Here is a 21,339-nt window from a genome sequence, read left to right as displayed (position 1 = left end):
GCAAGATTCTGTTTTCTGTAACTTACGATGGGACTGCACCATCTGTCAGCTCACTCTGTAAGCCTTAGGTACTTTAATTATCACAAGATAGTTGCAAATACAGTATGCAGTTGAAAGCTAATCTCTCAGCGGTGCCCTCTGGTCTCACCCCCTGCTCCTAGAGCCGGGACTCTGGGCATGAATCGATGCCACCACTGCTGGCCGGAGCAGCTCACTCCATAGCACTTCTTTTTTTTTTTTTTTTTTTGAGATGAAGTGTTGCTGTGTTGCCCAGGCGGGAGTGCAGTGGTACCGTCTCGGCTCACTGCAACCTCCGCCTCCTGGGTTCAGGTGATTCTCCTGCCTCAGACTCCCAAGTAGCTGGGACTACAGGCACACGCCACCATGCCCAGCTAATTTTTGTATTTTTAGTAGAGATGGGGTTTCACCATGTTGGCCAAGCTGATCACAAACTCCTGACCTCAAGTGATCCGCCCACCTCAGCCTCCCAAAGTGCTGGGATTACAGGCATGAGCCACCGCACCTGGCCTCCATAGCACTTATGAAACTGATCTGTGCATCCTTCTCTCTTCCCATTCATTACTCACCATCTTTCCTTCCACCCTGTTTATTCAACATCCTGTGTCATTTCTACATTAGCCTCTGCTTTTTCACTTTCTTAACACGGCACACAAAATCCTGTGTGGCCTGCCCCTCCTCCCCTCTCCAGCCTCATTTTATACCACCCCGTGTTCTTGCTGCAGCCTTACTGGCCATCTCTGAGTTCTTTCCCATCTCAGGTCCTCTGCCCAAACTGTTGCCTCTTCAAGGATCGCACCTCCCCACCCCTTAAAACACATTTATGCCTAGTGTTCCATTATTGGAACGCTAAGCATGTGGGAGTTGTATCCTACTGCTCAAGGTCATTGCCAAGGTCTGATTGCAAAATTTCAAAAAATTGCAACCTCAGGCATAAATGAGGGTTAATCATGATTCACATTTCAGCTTAAAATTGCTTATTTGAAAGAAAGACTGGCTGAGTTGCTTCTGTTATTTGCCCCCTCCACCCCAGATTCTTCTAAACACGATGCACACTGCTCATTATGTATTTACTTAGTTATGATTAAAACTGTCTCCCTTCTCATTAGATTCTAAGAGCCAAAGAGTAGAAACTGGTCTATTTTGTTTAACACTTTTTCTCCAATGCCACGCACTGCCTGGCACTGGTAGGTGCTCAGTAAATATTTGCTAACTGACTTTTTTATGTCCTTTGAGGCAAGTGATTATCATCATGTAATGACATCTATCATTATAATATCAAATTAATTTATGCTTCTTCCTAACAGCGTTTGGTTTGTAGGAGGTACCCAGTGAAAACTTATAAACAAATAAATAACAAAATTCTAGGATATATCTATTTCCAACAAAATTGGAATCTTTATCTTAAATAGACCTTGAGGCCAGGCGAGGTGGCTCACACCTGTAATCCCAGCACTTTGGGAGGCTGAGGCAGGCGGATCACCTGAGGTTGGGAGTCCGAGACTAGCCTGACCAACATGGAGAAACCCTGTCTCTACTAAAAATACAAAATTAGCCGGGCGTGATGGCGCATGCCTGTAATCCCAGCTACTCAGGAGGCTGAGGCAAGAGAATCACTTGAACCTGGGAGGTGGAGGTTTTGGTGAGCTGAGATCACGCCATTGCACTCCAGCCTGGGCAACAATAGCAAAAGTCTGTCTCAAAACAAAACAAAACAAAACAAACCTTGAATTAAACTAGTTATCTTCAATAATTTACTTACCTTTTACTTTAAAATACTTACCTTAAAAAAAAAGCCTATTTAGGAATATTGCCAAGGCCAACTGGATTAACAACATCATTTAAATATTCAGAACTCATTCTTTGTTATGACAACTGTGTTCACACAGATTTTTAATGTTTTACCCCTACCTTGCACTTCTTTTTTGGGTAAAGATTTTTTTTTTTTTTTTTTTTTTGTGACAGAGTCTTGCTCTGTAGACCAGGCTGGATGCAGTGGCACAATCTCAGCTCATTGCAACTTCCACAACTTGGGTTCAAGTGATTCTCGTGCCTCAGCCTCCCAAGTAGCTGGAATTACAGGCAGGCACCACCACACCCAGCTAATTTTTTTTGTATTCTTTTAGTAGAGACGGGGTCTCACCATGTTGGCCAGGCTTGTCTCGAACTCCTGACCTCAGGTGATCCACCTCCCTCAGCCTCCCAAAGTGCTGGGATTACAGGCATGAGCCACCGTGCCTGGCCTAAAGATGTTTTAATATGAGTAATTGCCACCAAGTGCATCTTTATGGTCAGGTAGTTGCCTTTTTTTTTTTTTTTTTTTGAAATGGAGTCTCACTCTGTTGCCCAGGCTAGAGTGCAGTGGTGCGATCTCGGGCTCACCACAACCTCTGCCTCCCAGGTTCAAGCGATTCTTCTGCCTCATGCCTGGCTAATTTTTGTGTTTTTAGTAGAGATGGGGTTTCACTATGTTGGCCAAGCTGGTCTCAAACTCCTGACCTCGTGATCCACCCGCCTTGGCCTCCCAAAGTGCTGGGATTACAGGCATGAGCCACCGCGCCCAGCTGGTAGTTGCCTATAATAGTTCGATTTGTAGGTGTTTTATTAGGGAAGTTATATCCTATAAAGAAAGGGAAATTACTTGCCTGATGAAGTGTTTCCTTAGAGAACTGATAATGGGTAACTTTTGAGGTGCAGTATTTCTGGTTTCAAAATAAAGGGATATTGTTATATATCTCATACATATGAAACCTTTCTAAGGAATCCAGCTCGCGGAAAGCAAAAGCTCAACTGCCTGGAGACAGTTCTGACTTCCTAAATCAGTGGAGTCCTCAGTGATGATTTCTACACTAGATAAAGAAAACTCTCCGTGAATGACCAAAAGGCATAGACTGCTCAAGTTCACTCTAATTTAATTATCAGTGAAAAGAAAACAAGCTCAAGAAGTTTTCAGTCTCTTAAGAACAGGTTGAAACAACTCCCTTTGACCACTAGTATCACGGCCCAAGGCTGAATGGACATTTCACAGATTTCAGAAAATCATAAGTAATTTAAACTGTTCTTTTTCCAAGTACATTTGCAATGACTTCTTTCTGGCGCACAGGGGATAAACTGTTTCCATTTTACTGTATCTCATATACAAATAAGCGTTTCAGGTGGAGCTTCATACCTCCGAACTTCAAAGGTTTTCCTGAGTTCTTAGTCACGTGTCTGTTTTCCCTGCTACACCAAGGGTTGGGCCAAGAATATACGCTCAAAACAAGTGACATGAAAATGTCATGTTGGGTCGGGTGTGGTGGCTTACACCTGTAATCTCAGCACTTTGGGAGGCCAAGGTGAATGGATCACTTGAGGCCAGGAGTTTGAGACCAGCCTGGCCAACATGGTGAAATCCCCTCTCTACTAAAAATACAAAAATTAGCCAAGCATGGTGGTGGGTGCCTGTAATCCCAGCTACTCGGGAGGCTGAGACACAAGAATCACTTGAACCTGGGAGGTGGAGGCTGCAGTGAGCCAAGATCACGCCATGGCACTCCAGCCTGGACGACAGAGAGAGACCGTCTCAAAACAAAACAAAACAAAACAAAACAAAGTCGTGTTGTTGAAGAAAAATTTTTGTGCCATCTCAATTTTTACAAGACCCTTAGCAAGAACATCAAGTGTTATTATTATAATGTAGAAAATATCTTCTGCCTATAAAGTACACTGTCAACATTCCAGGTGGTTGTGCTAAGGGCTTGGGATCACGTTAGGGTTCATCAGAAAGCAAGTATCTGCTACATTTTCACCTAGATTTATTTCCATTCTCCTGTCCAAGGTGTCTCTAGTCTTTGTTTGAATGTATTACGTAAGTTTCCTTTAAGTTTATGATCTGCTCTAACCTTTGAAGTGATTGTTTTGTTCTTCTCAGGTGTGAATCCCAAGAAGGTGTCCTTGATAGCCAGTGGAAAGGAAATAAACCCCCACACTTGGAGCAACCAGTTATTCCCCAAGTCACTGGGACCCGTCGGGGCAGAACTTGCTTTCAAAAGGAGCAATGCAGGTAACGCAAGAATACAAAATGTACATGTACGGGGTTTTCCTTTATAGAGGTCTACTTTTAAATATATTGCAGTGCTCTTCCAACCAAGATACTGTGCACTTGGGAGATACACAGAGGTTTTCCACTACACTCTGCCTATGGGTGGCCCTGCTCTGCTGGAGCAGTCATGGAGTTGTAACACTGCCTCATCAATAAAACTGTTTGCAGCTGGATGAGCATGGTGGTTCACGCCTGTAATCCCAGCACTTTGGGAGGCGGAGGTGGGCAGGTCCCTTGAGCCTAGGAGTTCGAGATCAACCTGGCCAACATGGTGGAACTGTGCCTCTATATTAAAAAGTACAATAATTAAAAAAAGGTTTTCCCACTAATTCTTGAGTACAGCTAGTTTTAAGGGAATTCTTGACCTCCATCTGAATCTTTCCTGAAATGGGTCTGCCCTAGCAAGGAGTTTCTATCCTGAAAAGACTTCTCACTGGCTACCATGGTGTGTTTTCTTTTTCCCCAAAATGTAAAAATATCTGGGGTGCCAATGAAATGGAAATTCTGGTATGTTGATGTCACTGTTGAGAAAGTAAGTAACTTTGATTTGATGACTGAGGAACAGGTCCTTTTTAAAGTCAGGGAGTCTTAACAGTTCTCAGCATTTAGAAAATTGAAGGAGGACCTACTTGAATTGTTAGCTGACAGGTAATTTAAAAAGTTTTTTTAATTTTTTTTATGAGATCAGTATATGAATTTTGGTCTGTAATTTTGAAGAGTGTTTGAAGAATAGAGTGGCAAAGCTATCACAAAACCGCTTTTGTTCCCAACTATCTATTTGTATTAGCAAGATTTCTTAATGCTTCTGTCTCCAAAAAGGAAGAAAAAAGAAAAGAGAGAGAAAATAGCCCTGATGCTGTGATTCCAGCAATAAATATTCATTTGTTGATACATGAACTACTTGAAAATAGCCCCACCTTTCTCACTAAGAGATGTGTTTGCAAAAAACTTAATTTTCATGTTTAGTAATCAAAATATATAATACTCAACTTTTTTGATTAATTATATACAATGAATCATTGTAATTATAACTAACTTTGTACAGTATGTTAATATCCTTATGGTTACAAGAAATTTAAAAAAGTTTTAATTTACACATATTTTAGAGTGACCAATTTTAGACTTTTAAGCCTAAGATTACATTTGGATAAAATTTGGAAGCTGAGGTATAAATAAAGATATAATTTTAAGGGAAAAAAGAATTAATGTGAAATGTCCAAGCGTCAAAAAGGAACTTGTTCATGTATTTTTATGTCAATATTGGAGGACATAAAATCACTAATAGTTTTGGCCAGGTGCAGTGGCCCACTCCTGTAATCCCAGCACTTTGGGAGGCCGAGGTGGGCGAATCACGAGTTCCGGAGTTCGAGACCAGCCTGACCAACATGGTGAAACCGTCTCTACTAAAAATACAAAAAAAAAAAAAAAAAAAATCCAGGCATGGTGGCATGCGCCTATAAATCCAGCTGCTCAGGAGACTGAGGCAGGAGAATCACTTGAACCCAGGAAGTGGAGGTTGCAGTGAGCCAAGATCACGCCACTGCACTCCAGCCTGGGCGACAGAGCGAGATTCTGTCTCAAAAAAAAAAAAAAAATCACTAATAGTTTTATTTTTTAAATGCCCATAGTTACAATATGTCAGAAATAACATCCTTTGCAACTGTTAAACTTATGATTAAAAATTTTAAATATCAACTTAAAAGTGTGTGAAGAGGTACAGTTTGTTTTTTAATGTAGGTGATATTGGATCAAAAAACTTTGACAATTACCATCATAAGTGAGTAGTTTAGTGAGATATTCTGATGTGACATCAATATATTTGGGCTTTTTACAAGTTTTCCAGATTCTTTAAAAACTCAGTTTATCCATTTAATGGCGCTGCAGTGTCATACACTGCAGCACTGTAATTTACTTATTTTTTCTTCAGATAATTAAAATTAATATTCACTGAACCAACCAGTTACACAAATTCAATTAAATGACAGTAGAACAACTTTGAGTCTCAAGAGAATATACAGTTGGCATCAAATAAATGCTGTGACAACAATGGGGACATTTTTGCATTTTTAAGGGCTCTTTCTGGATCTTTTCATTAATCATCTAATCCATTTTTTCTCTGCTTTTCCTATAACATTCTCCTTACTATTCTTTCTTTCCATCTGTCTTCTCTTTAGAAGAAAGCATAATTAAACCAATCGAAAAACTCTCATGCAATGAAACTTTTCCTGAAAAACTAGAGGACCCACAAGGTAATTTCTGGGCGTCAGATGAATGCAATTTGTTCTTGGAATCTCTTGTCTGATTTTCTTCTCAACATTTGCCCCTAATCCTGACATAAAAGGCCGAGATGATCCGCTTTGAGAAGTCAGATCAGGACTAAGATAAAGAAAAGCATTCTGTCTCATCAAGAATATCTTCCTTCAGTAACTGAGATTTTAAGATGAATATGCTCTCAAAAAGCTCTGTGCTGGTCTTCTTAAATTAATTATGGAAATTTATAGAGGAAATCAAGCAAATAATTCTGATGAAAAGAATCAAGAGAGTATTTTCTAATTTTGCGATCTATATTCCTGGAATTGTTTTTTCAAAGTTCTGAAACTCATTTCTTAAGCATAAACAACCACTTTTTTAAAAAGGTTAGGCTGGGCGCGGTGGCTTACACCTGAAATCCCAGCACTTCAGGAGGCCGAGCCGGGCAGATCATGAGATCAAGAGATAGAGACCATCCTGGCCAACATGATGAAACCCGTGTCTCTACTAAAAATACAAAAATTAGCTGTGTGTGGTGGTGTGCACCTGTAATCCCAGCTACTCAGGAGGCTGAGGCAGGAGAATCGCTTGAACCCAGGAGGGGGAGGTTGCAGTGAACCAAGATTGCGCCACTGCACTCCAGCCTGGCAACAGAGCAAGACTCCATCTCAAATAAATAAATTAAAAAAAAAAAAAAAAAAAGGTTAACTGGGTTAATAGAGATGGTGGATTTCCTAGGGCTTCAGTGTTACTGGTTTCAACAGTGCTAAGAACTGGCTGCAATCTGAAAATTCACAGCATACAAGGTACTTCAAATAATAAGCCAAAATAATTTAAGAAGACTTCATTTTCTGTTCATGTTTTTTCCCTAACAACTTCTTTCTCCAATAAGAAGCATCATAAAAGTGTTCAATGCATGAATCCTAGAGTCTGATATATCCCATTTTGTCACTCACCAGCTTTTGTGGTTTGGGACAAGTTGTTTAAGCCAGCTTTCCCGTCCATAAAATGGATGAAATTTCCTTAGGTATTCTTACATAACCCTACCTGCAATTTTAACACATGCTAAGCATTTAATAAGTGTTTGCTCTGCTGAGGAGGATGAGAGCAAGAGACATGACTGAAGCTGCTAGTGAATGCAATCACTGCTTTGAATTTCCTTCCGAAAATTTTTCTGAAGTAAAGAACTGATTAGTGTTTCAGAATGAGTTTCTGAGATGGGAAAAAGGTTAAAGTAGGCAGCTGAACTTACACAAAATTCAGCAGGGTTAAACATGTATAGACTGAGAGCATGTGCTCACTGTATATAATCCTTTAGGGGCTGATAACATAATATTGCGTTTTGACATTTGTTGCTTCAAGAGCAGACACCTGTTGAAGCCTGATATGCCGTGAGAGACAACAGGGACACAGAGCCCAGTGTCGAGACGTGTAAACAGATAACGCTATAGAGAAAACACTGTTTACTGAACAGTGCTTTGAAACCACGAGGGTGATCAGAGCCCCATTTCGCCTTCTAGAGATAAACCTGTCTCCCTTCCTGCAGAGCTAGCTCCTCCTATTGCTTCTGGTTGTCGTTTGTCTTCAGTCTGCTTCCTGCCAGTGCAGCAGCTCCTGCTAGATCTTGACATCCTAGTGGCCAGATCCCAGGGGCGGTGCTCGTCCTATCCGAGCTCTCTGCCTCATCTCCCATCCCTTTTTTCCACACTCAGTGTGTATTCTCTTGGATTTCCATACCCTGTTCCTCCTACCATCCACCTCTCTACCTGTTCTCTTCCTCCATGGGGTCCTTTTCTCTCCTGTCCCTTAATGCTGGTGTTCCTTGGGGGTCTACTCCAGGTCTCTGCACATTCGCAGTGCCTCTGAGCTGGCTCCTTCAGCCCGCAACTCTGTAACCACCACACCCTGATCATCACCAATCTCCACGCCTGCCCACTTGCCCTCTGCCTGCCACAACATGAATGTCCTCTGGGTACCATGTCTTTCCCCCAATCCTGATTCTCCTATGTTGCTATTCATGGACAACGCACCCCCCAGTCACCTGAGCTGCAAACTTAGGAGTTTATATTTCCCTCTTTCCCTACCACCTCCACCCGGTGAACCTGCTTAGTTCCCTTCTTCTTCACCCTCTGCCACTGCTGTGGTTCAGACCCTCATCCTCTCTCATTTCAGCTCTTAGCAGCGACTTCCTCACTGGTCTCCAGACTTTAGATTTTTCCTCATCAGTGCATCCCTATGCTAACGCCAGACTGAGCATTCACCAATAGTGATGATGATGGTGGTGTTGATAATGATGGCAATTATGCTAGCTGACGTTTAATGCGTACAGATTCTACGCCACGTGCTCTGAAGAGTCTCATCAATCCCTACAACAACCCTACGAGAATAGGTCCACTTACAACCATTTTACAGAATGAAGACAGACACAGAGAGCACTTCAGAGATAGGGGCTTCGCAGTGGGAAATACACCCCCATGTGAAGCAGTGGGGTCGTGAGAAAGCCTGGCGTGTTCAGGGTGAACTGAACACCCCTGGGCCTTGAGTTCAGACCCCAGCTCGGTCTCTTACTAACTGTGAGAAGTTAGGCAAGTTACTCAACATTGGAGAGCCACACGATATGGATACTAATATGATCTAAGCGGGCTGTTGTATGGATGGAATAAGAATATCTGTAACAAGTGCAGCTCAGTGCCTAAAACATAGTAGATGCTGAAAAATAGTATTTAGAAGTAATGGGGTAGTATTCAATGTTATTCTACTGTGCCTAAAATATTCACCTTCTGACTGTGAAACTTTATGATATGTCACTAGGAAATCTTGGAAGTTATGCTGCTTACAATCAGTCAGGATATATTCCTTCCTTTCTCAAAAAAGAAGTGCAGTCAGCTGGCCAGAGGATCCACTTAGCACCTCTCAATGCAACGGCTTCAGGTAGGAACAACTTCAGATACAGTTTTCTAGATTCCTAGCAGAAAGGAACATTTTCCTTTTTAAGTTTATGCAGTCACTTTTCCCAAGCGAAGACTTTTAGTCAGCCTCACCTCATTAACGCATTTCTTTTTGTTTTTACCGAAATGTCCTATTTTTCTTCCAAAAATGAGGATTTGAGGGTCTAATAATTATAAGAGCTACCTCTAATTAAGTGGTGACTCTCTGCCAGGCACAGTGTAAAGGGCTTACTGGAAATATATCATTTAATCCTCATGATAACCTGATGATGTAGCTAGATCTCTTCTTCACAGATGATGAAATGTAGGTGAAGTAACTTACCTGAGGTCACACAGCTAGTGGAGCTGGGATAGAAACTCAACTTAATCCACTTCCAAAGAGTGTGCTGTGCTGCACAGAGAGATGTGAGAAAATGCCTTTTCCAGAGCCCTCTGCCCAGGACCTGGCACAGGGTGAAAGCTTAATAAATGCTGACACTTTATTTATGAATGAGTTAACATGAGGTGTGCCTCTACAACTCCATCTTAGGGTGCAGAAATTAGCGGTGGCAGGACTTTCACACCCTGCCTTTTGCTTTGCAATAGTATTCAGTGGGGAAGGGTTTATCCCTCCACCCTCCAGTGTTATGCCTAACTGAGGTAAGCTTGCTCCCCAGTGGTGTGGCATGTGACAGTCACATGTGGGGGTACACACTTGAAATGGAGGGTGATGATTCTGTACTTAAGCCAATCAGATTTGACCATGAATGGTCTTTGAATCATTTTAATCTGAAATAGATATCCTTAGTGAAGCACCAAAAATAAACATTAAAGCCAATCATTAGAACTTTAATAAGATACCTAATTGTAGTTTAATTTATTTATTTTAATTCTTTTTTATAGAGAAAAAGCCTTGCTCTGTCACCCAGGCTGGAGTGCAGGGATGCAATCATGGTTCACTGCAGCCTCGAACTCCTGGGCTCAAGTGATCCCCCTGCCTCCGCCTTCTGAGTAGATGGGACTGCAGGCACACACGACCTTGCCCAGCTAATTTTAAAAAATGTTTTTTGTAGGGACAGGGTCTTGCTATGTTGCCCAAGCTGGATCTTGACTCGTGGGCGCAAGCAATCCTCCCACCTTGGCCTCCCAAAACTCTGGGATTATAGGCATGAGCCACTATGCCCGGCCTGTAATTTAATTTAAAAGTTGACTCTGAAAGTGTGCTCACAGCCTATCCTAACCACTATCTTATATTAAAACCCCTGATTAGATGTGCCAGTCTTTAAAGTTCACACTATTAGAGTTAAAAATGTATAAAGCCTGGACTTCTTTATTTTTTTATTTCTTGCCGCAATAGAACTGCTTAAATAGTACTACAGTTACCTTATCTGTGAAAAGAATTGCTTCATTATCTTTTTGCTGAAACAAAATAAGTAAACATTTTATATACAGCAGTGATTTTTATAAAGCCTCAAATATTTAAGCCAGCCTTATAAGCCATTCATTTATATGAAATATAAAATTTTATTTATTTATTTTGAGATGGAGTCTTGCTCTGTTGCCCAGGCTGGAGTGCAGTGGTGTGATCTCAGCTCACTGCAACCTCCACCTCCCGGGTTCAAACGATTCTCCTGCCTCAGCCTCCCAAGTAGCTGGGATTACAGGCATGCACCACCATGCCCAGCTAATTTTTTTTGTATTTTTAGTAGAGATGCAGTTTCACTGTGTTGGTCAGGCTGGTCTTGAACTCCTGACCTCAAATGATTCACCTGCCTCAGCCTCCCACAAGTGCTGGGATTACAGGCATGAACCACTGCACCCGGCCACATTTTATATTTTTAATATAAAAGCAGAAAATCATAATGTTTCAAATTATTTTGTTACCTAGGTATCTACTGTTATAAATCAAGAGTAGGTCTTTTAAAAAATATTTTTGTAAGATATTGAAGGCCTTTATATATTAATTATTCTATCCAATTAGCATGCATATTCCTGTTTTCATTTTTTTTAAGTAAATGCTTTTTCTTAACTTTTTATTTCTTTACTCTGCTTATCAGATTTTTCTACAGATGGTGATAGGAGGAAAGGTAAAAAATGAAGTAAATATTAATCACTCTCAAGTGGTCAATGCAAATCCTTAGAAAAAACACTGTTCTGTAAGAGATGTGTCTTCCAGTCATGCCAGTTGGGTGACAGTTTCCCACAGGAAAATAAAACCAGGTCATTACTATATTTACTCAACTATTTCCCCCTTCTCGCATAGTCTCGTCTTTGCTCTTCTTTCTCCCCTTCAAGATTTTTGGTTTTGTTTTGGTTTTTGTTTTTTTTTTTTTGAGACAAAGTCTCGCTCTGTCACCAGCCTGGAGTGCAGTGGCGCGATCTCAGCTCCCTGCTGCAATCTCTGCCACCCGGGTTCAAGTGATTCTCCTCCTGCCTCAGCCTCTGGAGTAGCTGGGACTACAGGTGCATGCCACCACGCCCAGCTAATTTATGTATTTTTAGTAGAGATGGGGCAGGATGATCTCAATCTCTTGACCTCGTGATCTGCCTGCCTCGACCTCTCAAAGTGCTGGGATTACAGGCATGAGCCACCGCGCCTGGCCTCTACCCTTCAAGTTTTGAGGAGGAAAATCAGTGTCTTCCTCCCCATGTAATCTCTCCTTCCCCTAATACTTCCTTATCCCCTGCCTTGAAACTAACAACAAGGACTTCGAGGAGTGACTTCTGTTCTACACAGCACCCTTTAGGATCACTTTAGAAGTGCAGGATCCTGTTTTAAGCACTCTGTGTATATTAACTCATTAATCCTCCCAGGGCTGTATTCCAGGAGGTACTATTATGATCCGCATCTCACACAAGTTTTATATGTTGCTAAAAGTTGTATCATAGTGGCATCAATTAAATCCATAACTAGAGGCAAACTTCTTTCCTTTAGCACAGATTTTCTGCAAGAAGTTAAATGTCCTTGATAGGACAGATGCAGTTTTTAAACACAGAGCAAGCACTGCAAGGCTCACTATCCCTCCCGCTCTTGCAGGGCAGTGAGGTGTGGGGTGGTCCCACTAAGGCACAAAAGCATTTCTTGCCCTGCCATGAGATCTGGGCTCCTCTCAGCTGTTAGGTTCTTCACCAAAGGTACTTGAGTCCTGAAATTCTAGTATATCTAGGAAAGGAATCCTAAATCTCAGCACTACCCCCTTCTTAGCAAAATGATTCCCTCTTGAAAAAGTTTTACAAAATATTGTCCTGGACACAATTTCATTTAAAACCATTTAGGACTTAGGTGACATCATGACCTGGAAAAAGGCTTCTCTTTTTGTTACTCCCCAAAGCTCTCACTTCTTGCCCTCAGAGCCACACCCATTAGCCTAATGCCATGTTCCCTTTTCCCTCTCTGAATAAGCGGGGCTTATTGCCTCTCTCCCTGCTCTCTACTCCCCTCCCACGCTGTCTCTTCTACCCCTGCTACCAGTTTGACCTGTGGCCCACATGGGTGAGCTCACTAATTTAGCAGACAGATGCTCGTTTCTATTCCAATGGCTATAACTAAAGGGCTCTTTCTAGAAAACATGGTGCCCTGACTGGCCCTTGTAGACACATTGTCCCTGACTTTGTTAGATAGCTTTTTAGTGGCTTTAACTTTGAGAATTTTAAGCCCGGTAAAAAGAGTGGAATGAAAGGACCTGTCAAACCATGGAGTGGGGAGCTCTTGGCCTCCCTGCCTCCACCAAACTACACGGCAGCCAGGTGGTTGTCTTACCCAGAGTGTCCACACTTAATACCTTGTTCACCCATGCTGAAGTTAGTAGCTTGTCAGGACCACGTGCTCACAGAATTCCCTCCTAACTCCCAGTTATACAGTGAAAATTTAAGAAAAACTGTGCAAACCATGCCAGTAAATATGGGATAGCTAGGGCTGGGGGTACAAAATGGTCAGATTCATTTCAGTATTAACACTTAGAGTTTAATCCAAGAATGGCAGCTACTACACAGTGTGAAGAGATATTTAAACCCCAGATGGAAAAAGCAGACATCCCTCCTCAGATACAATACCTGTGATACTTTAGCTCTCAATTCGAGGTGAGGAAAGCGTGAAGGAGGGACTGAAGAAGGCATCAAAAGTTGTCTGTAAAATGATCTCCTGCTTTGTCCTTTGAAATGTTGAAGCAGTTTTAGTTCATAAATTGTTCAGATAACAAATGTTCAAGAAATTTTAAATTTTTCACAAATTTTTAAACAGTCAGATATATGAATGAAACAACCTTGTGACTCAAAGTTTAGGATCCTACCATTTAAGGGAATTGTGTTCCCACCCATGATTTTCCCAATGAGAAATGAAGTATGGGCCGGGTGCGATGGCTCACACCTATAATCCTAGCACTTTGGGAGGCTGAGGTGGGTGGATCATTGGCAAGGCTGAGGTGGGTGGATCACCTTAGGTCAGGAGTTCCAGACCAGCCTGGCCAACATGGCAAAACCCCATCTCTACTAAAAATACAAAAACTAGCTGGGCGTGGTGGTGCACCCCTGTAATCCCAGCTGCTCAGAAGGCTGAGGCAGGAGAATCGCTTGAACCCGGGAGGTGGAGGTTGCAGTGAGCCGAGATCGCTCCATTGCACTCCAGCCTGGGCAACAAGGGCGAAACTCTGCCTCATTAAAAAAAAAAAAAAAAAAAAAATCTTAATTCTAAAACCCACATTTTAATGTTTAAAAAGAAATCTATTATAGGACCCCATGTGTGTTTTTCCATGAAGCCACAGTTTTATAGATTCACAATTCCAAACACATTTTTCTGTAGTGATATTGTGTCAATATTATTTACATGTAACCACAGTGTGATATTACAAAGTCACCAACACTGTGGGTGTTGCCCACTGAATTTGAGCCAATAAATTTTCTTGGTCTTCTTACCTGGCGTTGCCTATCTAAATGTAAAATATTAAAAATAGCAGCAGTGTCAGCACTATAAACCAGGAATATTGGCTCTTCAGCTACTGAAAATTCTTTTTTTTTTTTTTTGAGATGGAGTTTCACTCTTGTCGCCCAGGCTGGTGTGCAATGGTATGATCTTGGCTCACTGCAACCACTGCCTCCCAGGTTCAAGTGATTCTCCTGCCTCAGCCTCCTGAGTAGCTGGTATTACAGTCACCCGCCACCACGCTCAGCTGATTTTTTTGTATTTTTAGCAGAGACAGGGTTTCACCATGTTGGCCAGGCTGGTCTCGAACTCCTGACCTCAGGTGATCCACTCGCCTCAGCCTCCCAAAGTGCTAGGATTACAGGCAGGAGCCACTGTGCCCGGCCAGCTACTGGAAATTCTAATTGATGTCAACATAATACTACACTAGAATTTTTGGTTTTAACATTTAAAAAGCCTCAGAGAGTACTGAGTTAATCTTTTAAACATAAATTCAGATTTTCCCCATCAAATGAGAGGATGAATTTCTTTATTTTGAGTTTGATAAGCAAATGAGTAAAACCCTGTTTTCCGAATCTGATTTCTTTCAGAATATACCTGGAACACAAAAACTGGTCGGGGGCAGTTTTCAGGACGTACTTATAATCCTACAGCAAAAAACCTAAATATTGTGAACCGTGCACAGCCCATTCCCTCAGTGCACGGGAGGACAGACTGGGTGGCCAAGTATGGAGGCCACCGGTAGGAGTCTATGGTGTGAAACCCTACAGCATTGCTCCGTAGAGTACGTGCAAGTTCCTTGACCCTGGGAAATGTCTACAAATGTCTATTTCTACTGAGTTCTGGAAGAAATATGCAAAAGTGGGTACTTGGAAGGGCAAAAATCATCCCCTATTTTATTTATTTCCAAGAAATGCATTTTCTTAGCATCATTGCCCACAGTGTTGCTATATGGGTAGGATGTTACAAAGTATTGAATAAACTATTTGCCAAAGTATGAAGTATTTGATCTACAATTTAATAAATAGTAAATCCAATAAGAACCCTTAAAAAAAAACAACTTCCAGAAAATGTTTAGAGTGTTTTAGTTTTCATTTGTCGTATGTGCCCAAATGGTTTAGTAGTTCTTCACTTTGCTGTCGTTGGCTTAAGAGGTTTGTCTTTTGTTTTTGTACAGCAGTTGGGCCAACCTCTGCTGGCTGTCAGCTGTGGTTCTTATTTGACTAAGGCTCTGCGCTGCCATTTTGTCAATGACAGAAAGATTGCAATTATTTGTTTTTCTACTTTGAAGCTATGGGAGCGATGGTAATTTCAATCTTGAGCAGGATATCTTTTTTTTTTTTTTTGAGGCGATGTTTCACTCTTGTGTCCAGGCTGGAGTGCAGTGGCACTATCTTGGCTTACTGCATCCTCCACCTCCTGGGTTCAAGTGATTCTCCTGCCTCAGCCTCCCGAGTAGCTGGGATTAGAGGCGTGTGCCACCATGCCTGGCTAATTTTTGTAGTATTAGTAGAGACAGGGTTTCACCATGTTGGTCAGGCTCAGGCTGGTCTCGAACTCCTGACCTCAGGTGATCCACCTGCCTCGGCCTCCCAAAGTGCAGGGCTTACAGGTGTGAGCCACAGTGCCCAGCTTTTTTTTTTTTTTTTAAGAAATAAATTTATCTTTAACATAGAGAATATCAAAGTTATACCACCTGATTTTAGTGGACAGCCTGTGTTTTGATCTTGACCAGTACAGTTCCCATGAATTCAAGGTGACTGTCAAGCCCGATGGCTTGATGACTTCAATAGTAACCAAGTCAAGGTTCTCTTGGCTGGACATCATTAAGAAAGTTCTGGAAACTGTGTTTGTTTGATGCTGGTTCATTGGACTTTTCAAATTGCTTTGTTTCTGTGTCCCTACCAGACACAAAGATGAAGTGTGCCAGCTGGTTCCCCCAAGCCAGCTCATGCTGCTGACCACTGACTCAGCTCTGACCTTCACATTTGCTCTGAAGCAAGTGCGTTCAGCTGCTAGGGCAGTGATATCACATAGTACATATATTATTTTCTTAGTTTATTTCCAAACTGGTATTTTAAATAGACACTTCAAACTTTAGGCTACTCTGTTTAAATTTGCCACTTTCTGGACTGGACCTTAGTACTGTAAATTCTTTTTAAAGAATAATAATGTTATCAACTGCTGAGATTTTTATGTATTTTGTGACTTTGTAACAACTGCTATTGTAATAAGTGTCATCTTGTGGGCATTATACAAAGGCATATTATAAAATAATAATGATATTTTTGTATAGAAGATTCAACTGTTCAGATGTAAGATGTTGAAAAATGTTAAAATCTAAAGAGTAATTTATCCTAGTGGTAATGGTTATATGTATTTGTACAGTTTAAATTAATGTCTCAAAGCTGTGCAGTCTTTTGTTACTGGGAAACTTTTAAACTCTGAATAGACATTAAAACAAATATGGCTAACTAGTGTGTTTTCATTATGTTTTTAAACCTTATATCCTGAATTGTATTTGTTGTTGTTGTTTTAATTAGTAGTCTTTAAAAAAAGCAGTTTTAGGGCCAGGCACAGTGGCTCACACCTGTAATCCCAGAACTTTGGGAGTCATAGGTGGGTGGATCACTTGAGGTCAAGAGTTCAAGACCAGCCTGGCCAAGATGGCGAAACCCTGTCTCTACTAAAAGTACACAAAAATTAGCTGGGCACGGTGGTGGGCACCTGTAATCCCAGCTACTTGGGTGGCTGAGGTAGGAGAATTGCTTGAACCTGGGAGGCAGAGGTTACAGTACAGTGAGATTGTGCCACTGCACTCCAGCCTGGGTGACAGAGCGAGACTCCGTCTCAAAAAAAAAAAAAAAAAAAAAAAAGCCGTTTTAGGTTTATGAAAATATCGATCAGAAAGTAGAGTTCCCATATGCCCCTTCATCTGCCCCTCCCCGATTTTCCCTATTATCAACATCTTGCATTCATGTAGATAATTCATTACAACTGATAAGCCAGTATTGATACATTGTTATTAATTAAAGTCCATAGTTTATATTGGGGTTCACTCTTGTGTTGTACACTATGGGTTTTGACAAAATGTATAAGGACATGTATCCACCATAATAGTATCATAAGAATCGTTTTACTCCCTCAAAATCCTGTCCTCTCCCTATTCATCCTTCCCTATCTTGCCCTGAACCTCTGGCCACCATTGACCTTGTTCCTGTCTCCACAGTTTTTCTTTTTCCAGAATTACCTGGGGGCAGGAGTTCAAGACCAGCCTGGCCAACATGGTGAAACCCCATCTCCACTAATAATACAAAAACATTATGATCCATGGTGGTGCATGCCTGTAATCCCAGCTACTTGGGAGGCTGAGACAGGAGAATCGCTTGAACCCGGGAGGTGGAGGTTGCAGTGAGCCAAGATTGTGCCATTGCACATCTAGCCAAAACAGATCTCAGAGAAAAAGTATGCACATGGTTTGTGAAAAAAAAAAAAAAAAAAAAAGAGCATGGAAAATATGCTGAATTTGAGCATTTAATTTAGGAAGCTAGAAAAAGAATAACGTAAAAAAATGTTTTAAGTAGATTTCAGCCCAGTAGCAATAAGCATACCTAGCACTCAGATATTGGTGTCCCGATATTGGTGTGCAGTACCACTGTTCAATAAAAGGAACCAGAGCTACTTGGAGAAATGGCTGATTCTAGTACTAGGACAGGAAATATACAAGATGAGCCTAGAACGTCTTGTAGTGCCAGACAATAAGGAAGTTCTACAAACACACAAACCCTTTGGCTATGCCAGAAGGACACAGAGGTCAAATGAGTTTCCAATGGCCAAAGCTGCAACAATTTGAGCAAGAAAATTAAGTATTGCCCAGCGCGGTGGCTGATGCCTATAATCCCAGCACTTTGGGAGGCCAAGGTGGGCGGATCATGAGGTCAGGAGATCGAGACCATCCTGGCTAACATGGTGAAACCCTGTCTGTACTAAAAATACAAAAAAAATTAGCCGGGCGTGGTGGCAGGCACCTGTAGTCCCAGCTCCTCAGGAGGCTGAGGCAGGAGAATGGCGTGAACCCATGAGGCGGAGCTTGCAGTGAGCCGAGACCATGCCACTGCACTCCAGTCTGGGTGACAGAGCAAGACTCCGTCTCAAAAAAAAAAAAAAAAAAATTAATAAGTATTACAACCCAAAGAAAAAAGAAATATCCATGAGTCCACACTAAGATGAATGCATGAATGAATGCATGAATTGTCAGGTGCGGCAGTGACTCACGCTTGTAATCCCAGCACTTTGAGAGGCCGAGGTGGGTGGATCACCTGAGGTCAGGAGGTTGAGACCAGCCTGGCCAACATGGTGAAACACCGTCTCTGCTAAAAATACAAAATTAGCCGGGTGTGGTGGCACACGCCTATAGTCCCAGCTACTCAGGAGGCTGAGACAGAAGAATCACTTGAACCCAGAAGGAGGAGGCTGCAGTGAACCTAGATCATGACACAGCACTCCAGCCTGGGTGAGAAGTCCCAACCTGAGGTCGGGAGTTCGAGACCAGCCTCACCAACATGGAGAAGCCCTGTCTCTACTAAAAATACAAAATTAGCTGGGCGTGGTGGCACATGCCTGTAATCCCAGCTACTCGGGAGGCTGAGGCAGGAGAATCACTTGAACCTGGGAGCCAGAGGTTGTGGTGAGCCAAGATCACGCCATTGCACTCCAGCCTGGGTGACTAAGCGAGACTCCATCTCAAAAAAAAAAAAAAAGAATAAAAATGTGAAGTGCTTTCCAAAGACACAAAATCTTGTAATGGCCCAATGGGTTCACTTTGCCCCTTGCCTAGACAGAGCCGATTTATTAAGACAGGGAATTGCAATAGAGAAAGAGCACACGCAGACAGCTGTGCAGGAGACTGGAGTTTTATTGGTACTCAAATCAGTCTCCCAGAGCCTTCAAGGATTGAAGTGTTTAAGGGTTACTTGGTGTGCCAGGGGCAGCCAGTGACTCAGGAGTGCTGATTGGTCCGGTGGGAGATTAAGTCATAGGGAGTGCAAGCTGTTGTCTTGCACTGAGTCAGTTCCTGGATGGGGGCCACAAGATCAGATGAGCCAGTTTATCAATTTGGGCGGTGCCAGGTGATTCATCAAGTGCAGGGTCTGTAAGAGAAAGTGCTCCTAACTGAAATCAGCCGGGAAGCCTCTCAGGTTTTAAGTAAAGAAAACCTGTCTTTGACTGCAAAGCCACGTTTCATATTTCTTTCTTCTTTCTTTAACTCTTACAGGCATGACTATGGTCAGTGAGCCAATTCTAGTCCATTGCCTGTTTTTGTGCAGAGAGCAAGCTAAGAATAGATTTGCATTTTGAAATGGTTGAAAAAAATCAAAATAAGACTTACTATTCTGTGATATGTAGAAATCATATAAAATCCAGATTTCAGGGCCCATACGTACAGTTTTATTGGAACAGTCACACTCGTTTATTGATTGGCTGTGGCTGCTTTCATTCTACAAAGGCAGAGGTGAACAGCTGGGACACAGATGGCCTGAGAAGCCTAAAATATTCACTATCTGGCCCTTTACAGAACAAGTTTGCAGACTTCCAGCTTAATGTGTCAAAGATTTTTAAAAAGTCCAATTACACAAAGTTAGCCACCACTAGCGGGAGGATAAATTGGTGCATCCTCTTCTGAGGGCAATCACAATTTTAAATGCTGAGATGCTCTGACTCAGCATTTAGGAATGTAACCTACAGATTCCTTTGCACATGTTCACAGGGATTTCCATGAGGATATTTCTTGGTACACCATCCTTTGTAATATATCAAAGGCCTCAGGGGATCTGCCCACCTCAGCCTCCCAAAGTGTTGGGATTACAAGCATGAGCCACTGCTCCCGGCTATCAAAGGCATTAAACAAGACATATTTCTATCAGTAGGGGAATAGTAAACTAAATAGTAAACATCCGTACAACTTAAAAGCCATTAAAAAGAATTTGATCTTGGCCCGGTGCGGTGGCTCATGCCTGTAATTCCAGCACTTTGGGAGGCAAGACGGGTGGATCACCTGAGGTCAGTTCAAGACCAGCCTGGCCAACATGGTGAAACCCCATCTCTACTAAAAATACAAAAAATTAGCTGGGTGTGGTGGTGCACACCTGAAATCCCAGCTACTCAGGAGGGTAAGGCAGGAGAATCGCTTGAACCCGGGAGGTGGAGGTTGCAATGAGCTGAGATCGCACCATTGCACTCCAGCTTGGGCAACAAGAGCTATACTCCATCTCAAAAAAAAAAAAAAAAAAAAAAGAATTAGATCTCTAAGGAAAGGGTTGAACCCAGTTATGCTACATAGTTTCATGCCTTTGAGGCACTGTATATATTGCTCCCTCTGAGACATCTGCCCCATCCTTACCTATGAATTCCTCAGACAACTCACAAAAGGAGTCCATGTCAACTGATTCATGCATCAACTGACAAGACTCAGTTTAACTATTGGTTCCTTTGCGAAGCCTACCTTGACTCCCTAAACAGAAATGCCCACTCCCCTCCTTGTGCCCCCACAGTAATACGGATCTACCTCCATCACACACTTATTTCTATACGGCCTTTGTTTAGATGTCCACCTCCTCCACCAGACTCCAGAAGGGCAAGCACCATGGCTTGTTCTTTGCACTGCGAGGACCCAGCACAACCCTTAGGCAGTAAATACTCAGGGATCTTTGCAGAGAAGCAGGGATGAGGGGACTTGGCAAGGGCTATGAAGACCTCCTGCCTCTCATCTGTGGGCAGCCTTAGAATTTTCCAGGCTGATTGCTGGGGATCAAATAGTCACATGGGGATCTACTTGGCACCTAAACTAATTCCCACATTCAGGGAACCTTGTCATTCATGATGAGCCAGGTCCTCCTCTAGGAATGAAGGTGGCAAAAATGTGTGCCCTTTGGAAACACTCCATGACACATGAAAAAATGGCCAACGTTGAGACTCAAAATCTTAGCTATGGAAGCCTGGGAGGATGATAGCTTTGGATGATCTGTGGCCTTCTGATGCCTCTACCACTGCAACACAAGAGCCCTTAATTGTCCAGAGTCCTATAAAAAAGGATGGAAAACTAGGACCACCATCAAGGGGCTTATGCAAATACATAAAGTGTCTGA

At 42.2% G+C, this 21,339-nt stretch overlaps 2 protein-coding genes across 6 annotated transcripts in view; one reads left to right on the top strand and one right to left on the bottom strand.

The window, feature by feature from the left end:
* MAK (male germ cell associated kinase) overlaps nt 1-16,665 on the top strand; it is a 73,523-nt gene extending 56,858 nt beyond the window's left edge. The window contains exons 12-16 of one of the 4 annotated variants that reach the window (XM_055391287.2): nt 3,929-4,060; nt 6,274-6,348; nt 9,161-9,280; nt 11,334-11,363; nt 14,785-15,191. In XM_055391287.2, coding sequence (XP_055247262.1) covers nt 3,929-4,060; nt 6,274-6,348; nt 9,161-9,280; nt 11,334-11,363; nt 14,785-14,939 — 512 coding nt within the window. In that variant the 3' untranslated portion in view covers nt 14,940-15,191. Of the gene's footprint in view, nt 1-3,928; nt 4,061-6,273; nt 6,349-9,160; nt 9,281-11,333; nt 11,364-14,784 lie in introns of all 4 variants that reach the window. The other 3 variants (XM_055391289.2, XM_055391288.2, XM_055391290.2) reach the window with 3 other exon arrangements.
* Nucleotides 1-21,339, bottom strand: part of TMEM14B (transmembrane protein 14B) — a 119,898-nt gene that overhangs the window by 88,193 nt on the left and 10,366 nt on the right. Inside the window, exon 6 of one of the 2 annotated variants that reach the window (XM_055391306.2) lies at nt 19,025-19,344. The exons of the other annotated variant lie outside the window; for it this stretch is intronic. Coding sequence (XP_055247281.1) covers nt 19,332-19,344 — 13 coding nt within the window. The 3' untranslated portion in view covers nt 19,025-19,331. Of the gene's footprint in view, nt 1-19,024; nt 19,345-21,339 lie in introns of those variants that run through there. 2 annotated transcript variants of the gene reach the window in all.

The sequence above is a fragment of the Gorilla gorilla genome, chromosome 5 (genome assembly GCF_029281585.2).
Source record: "Gorilla gorilla gorilla isolate KB3781 chromosome 5, NHGRI_mGorGor1-v2.1_pri, whole genome shotgun sequence".
NCBI lineage: Eukaryota > Metazoa > Chordata > Mammalia > Primates > Hominidae > Gorilla > Gorilla gorilla.
Note: the sequence above shows the minus strand (reverse complement) of the source record. Positions and strands in the feature narration are given on the sequence as shown.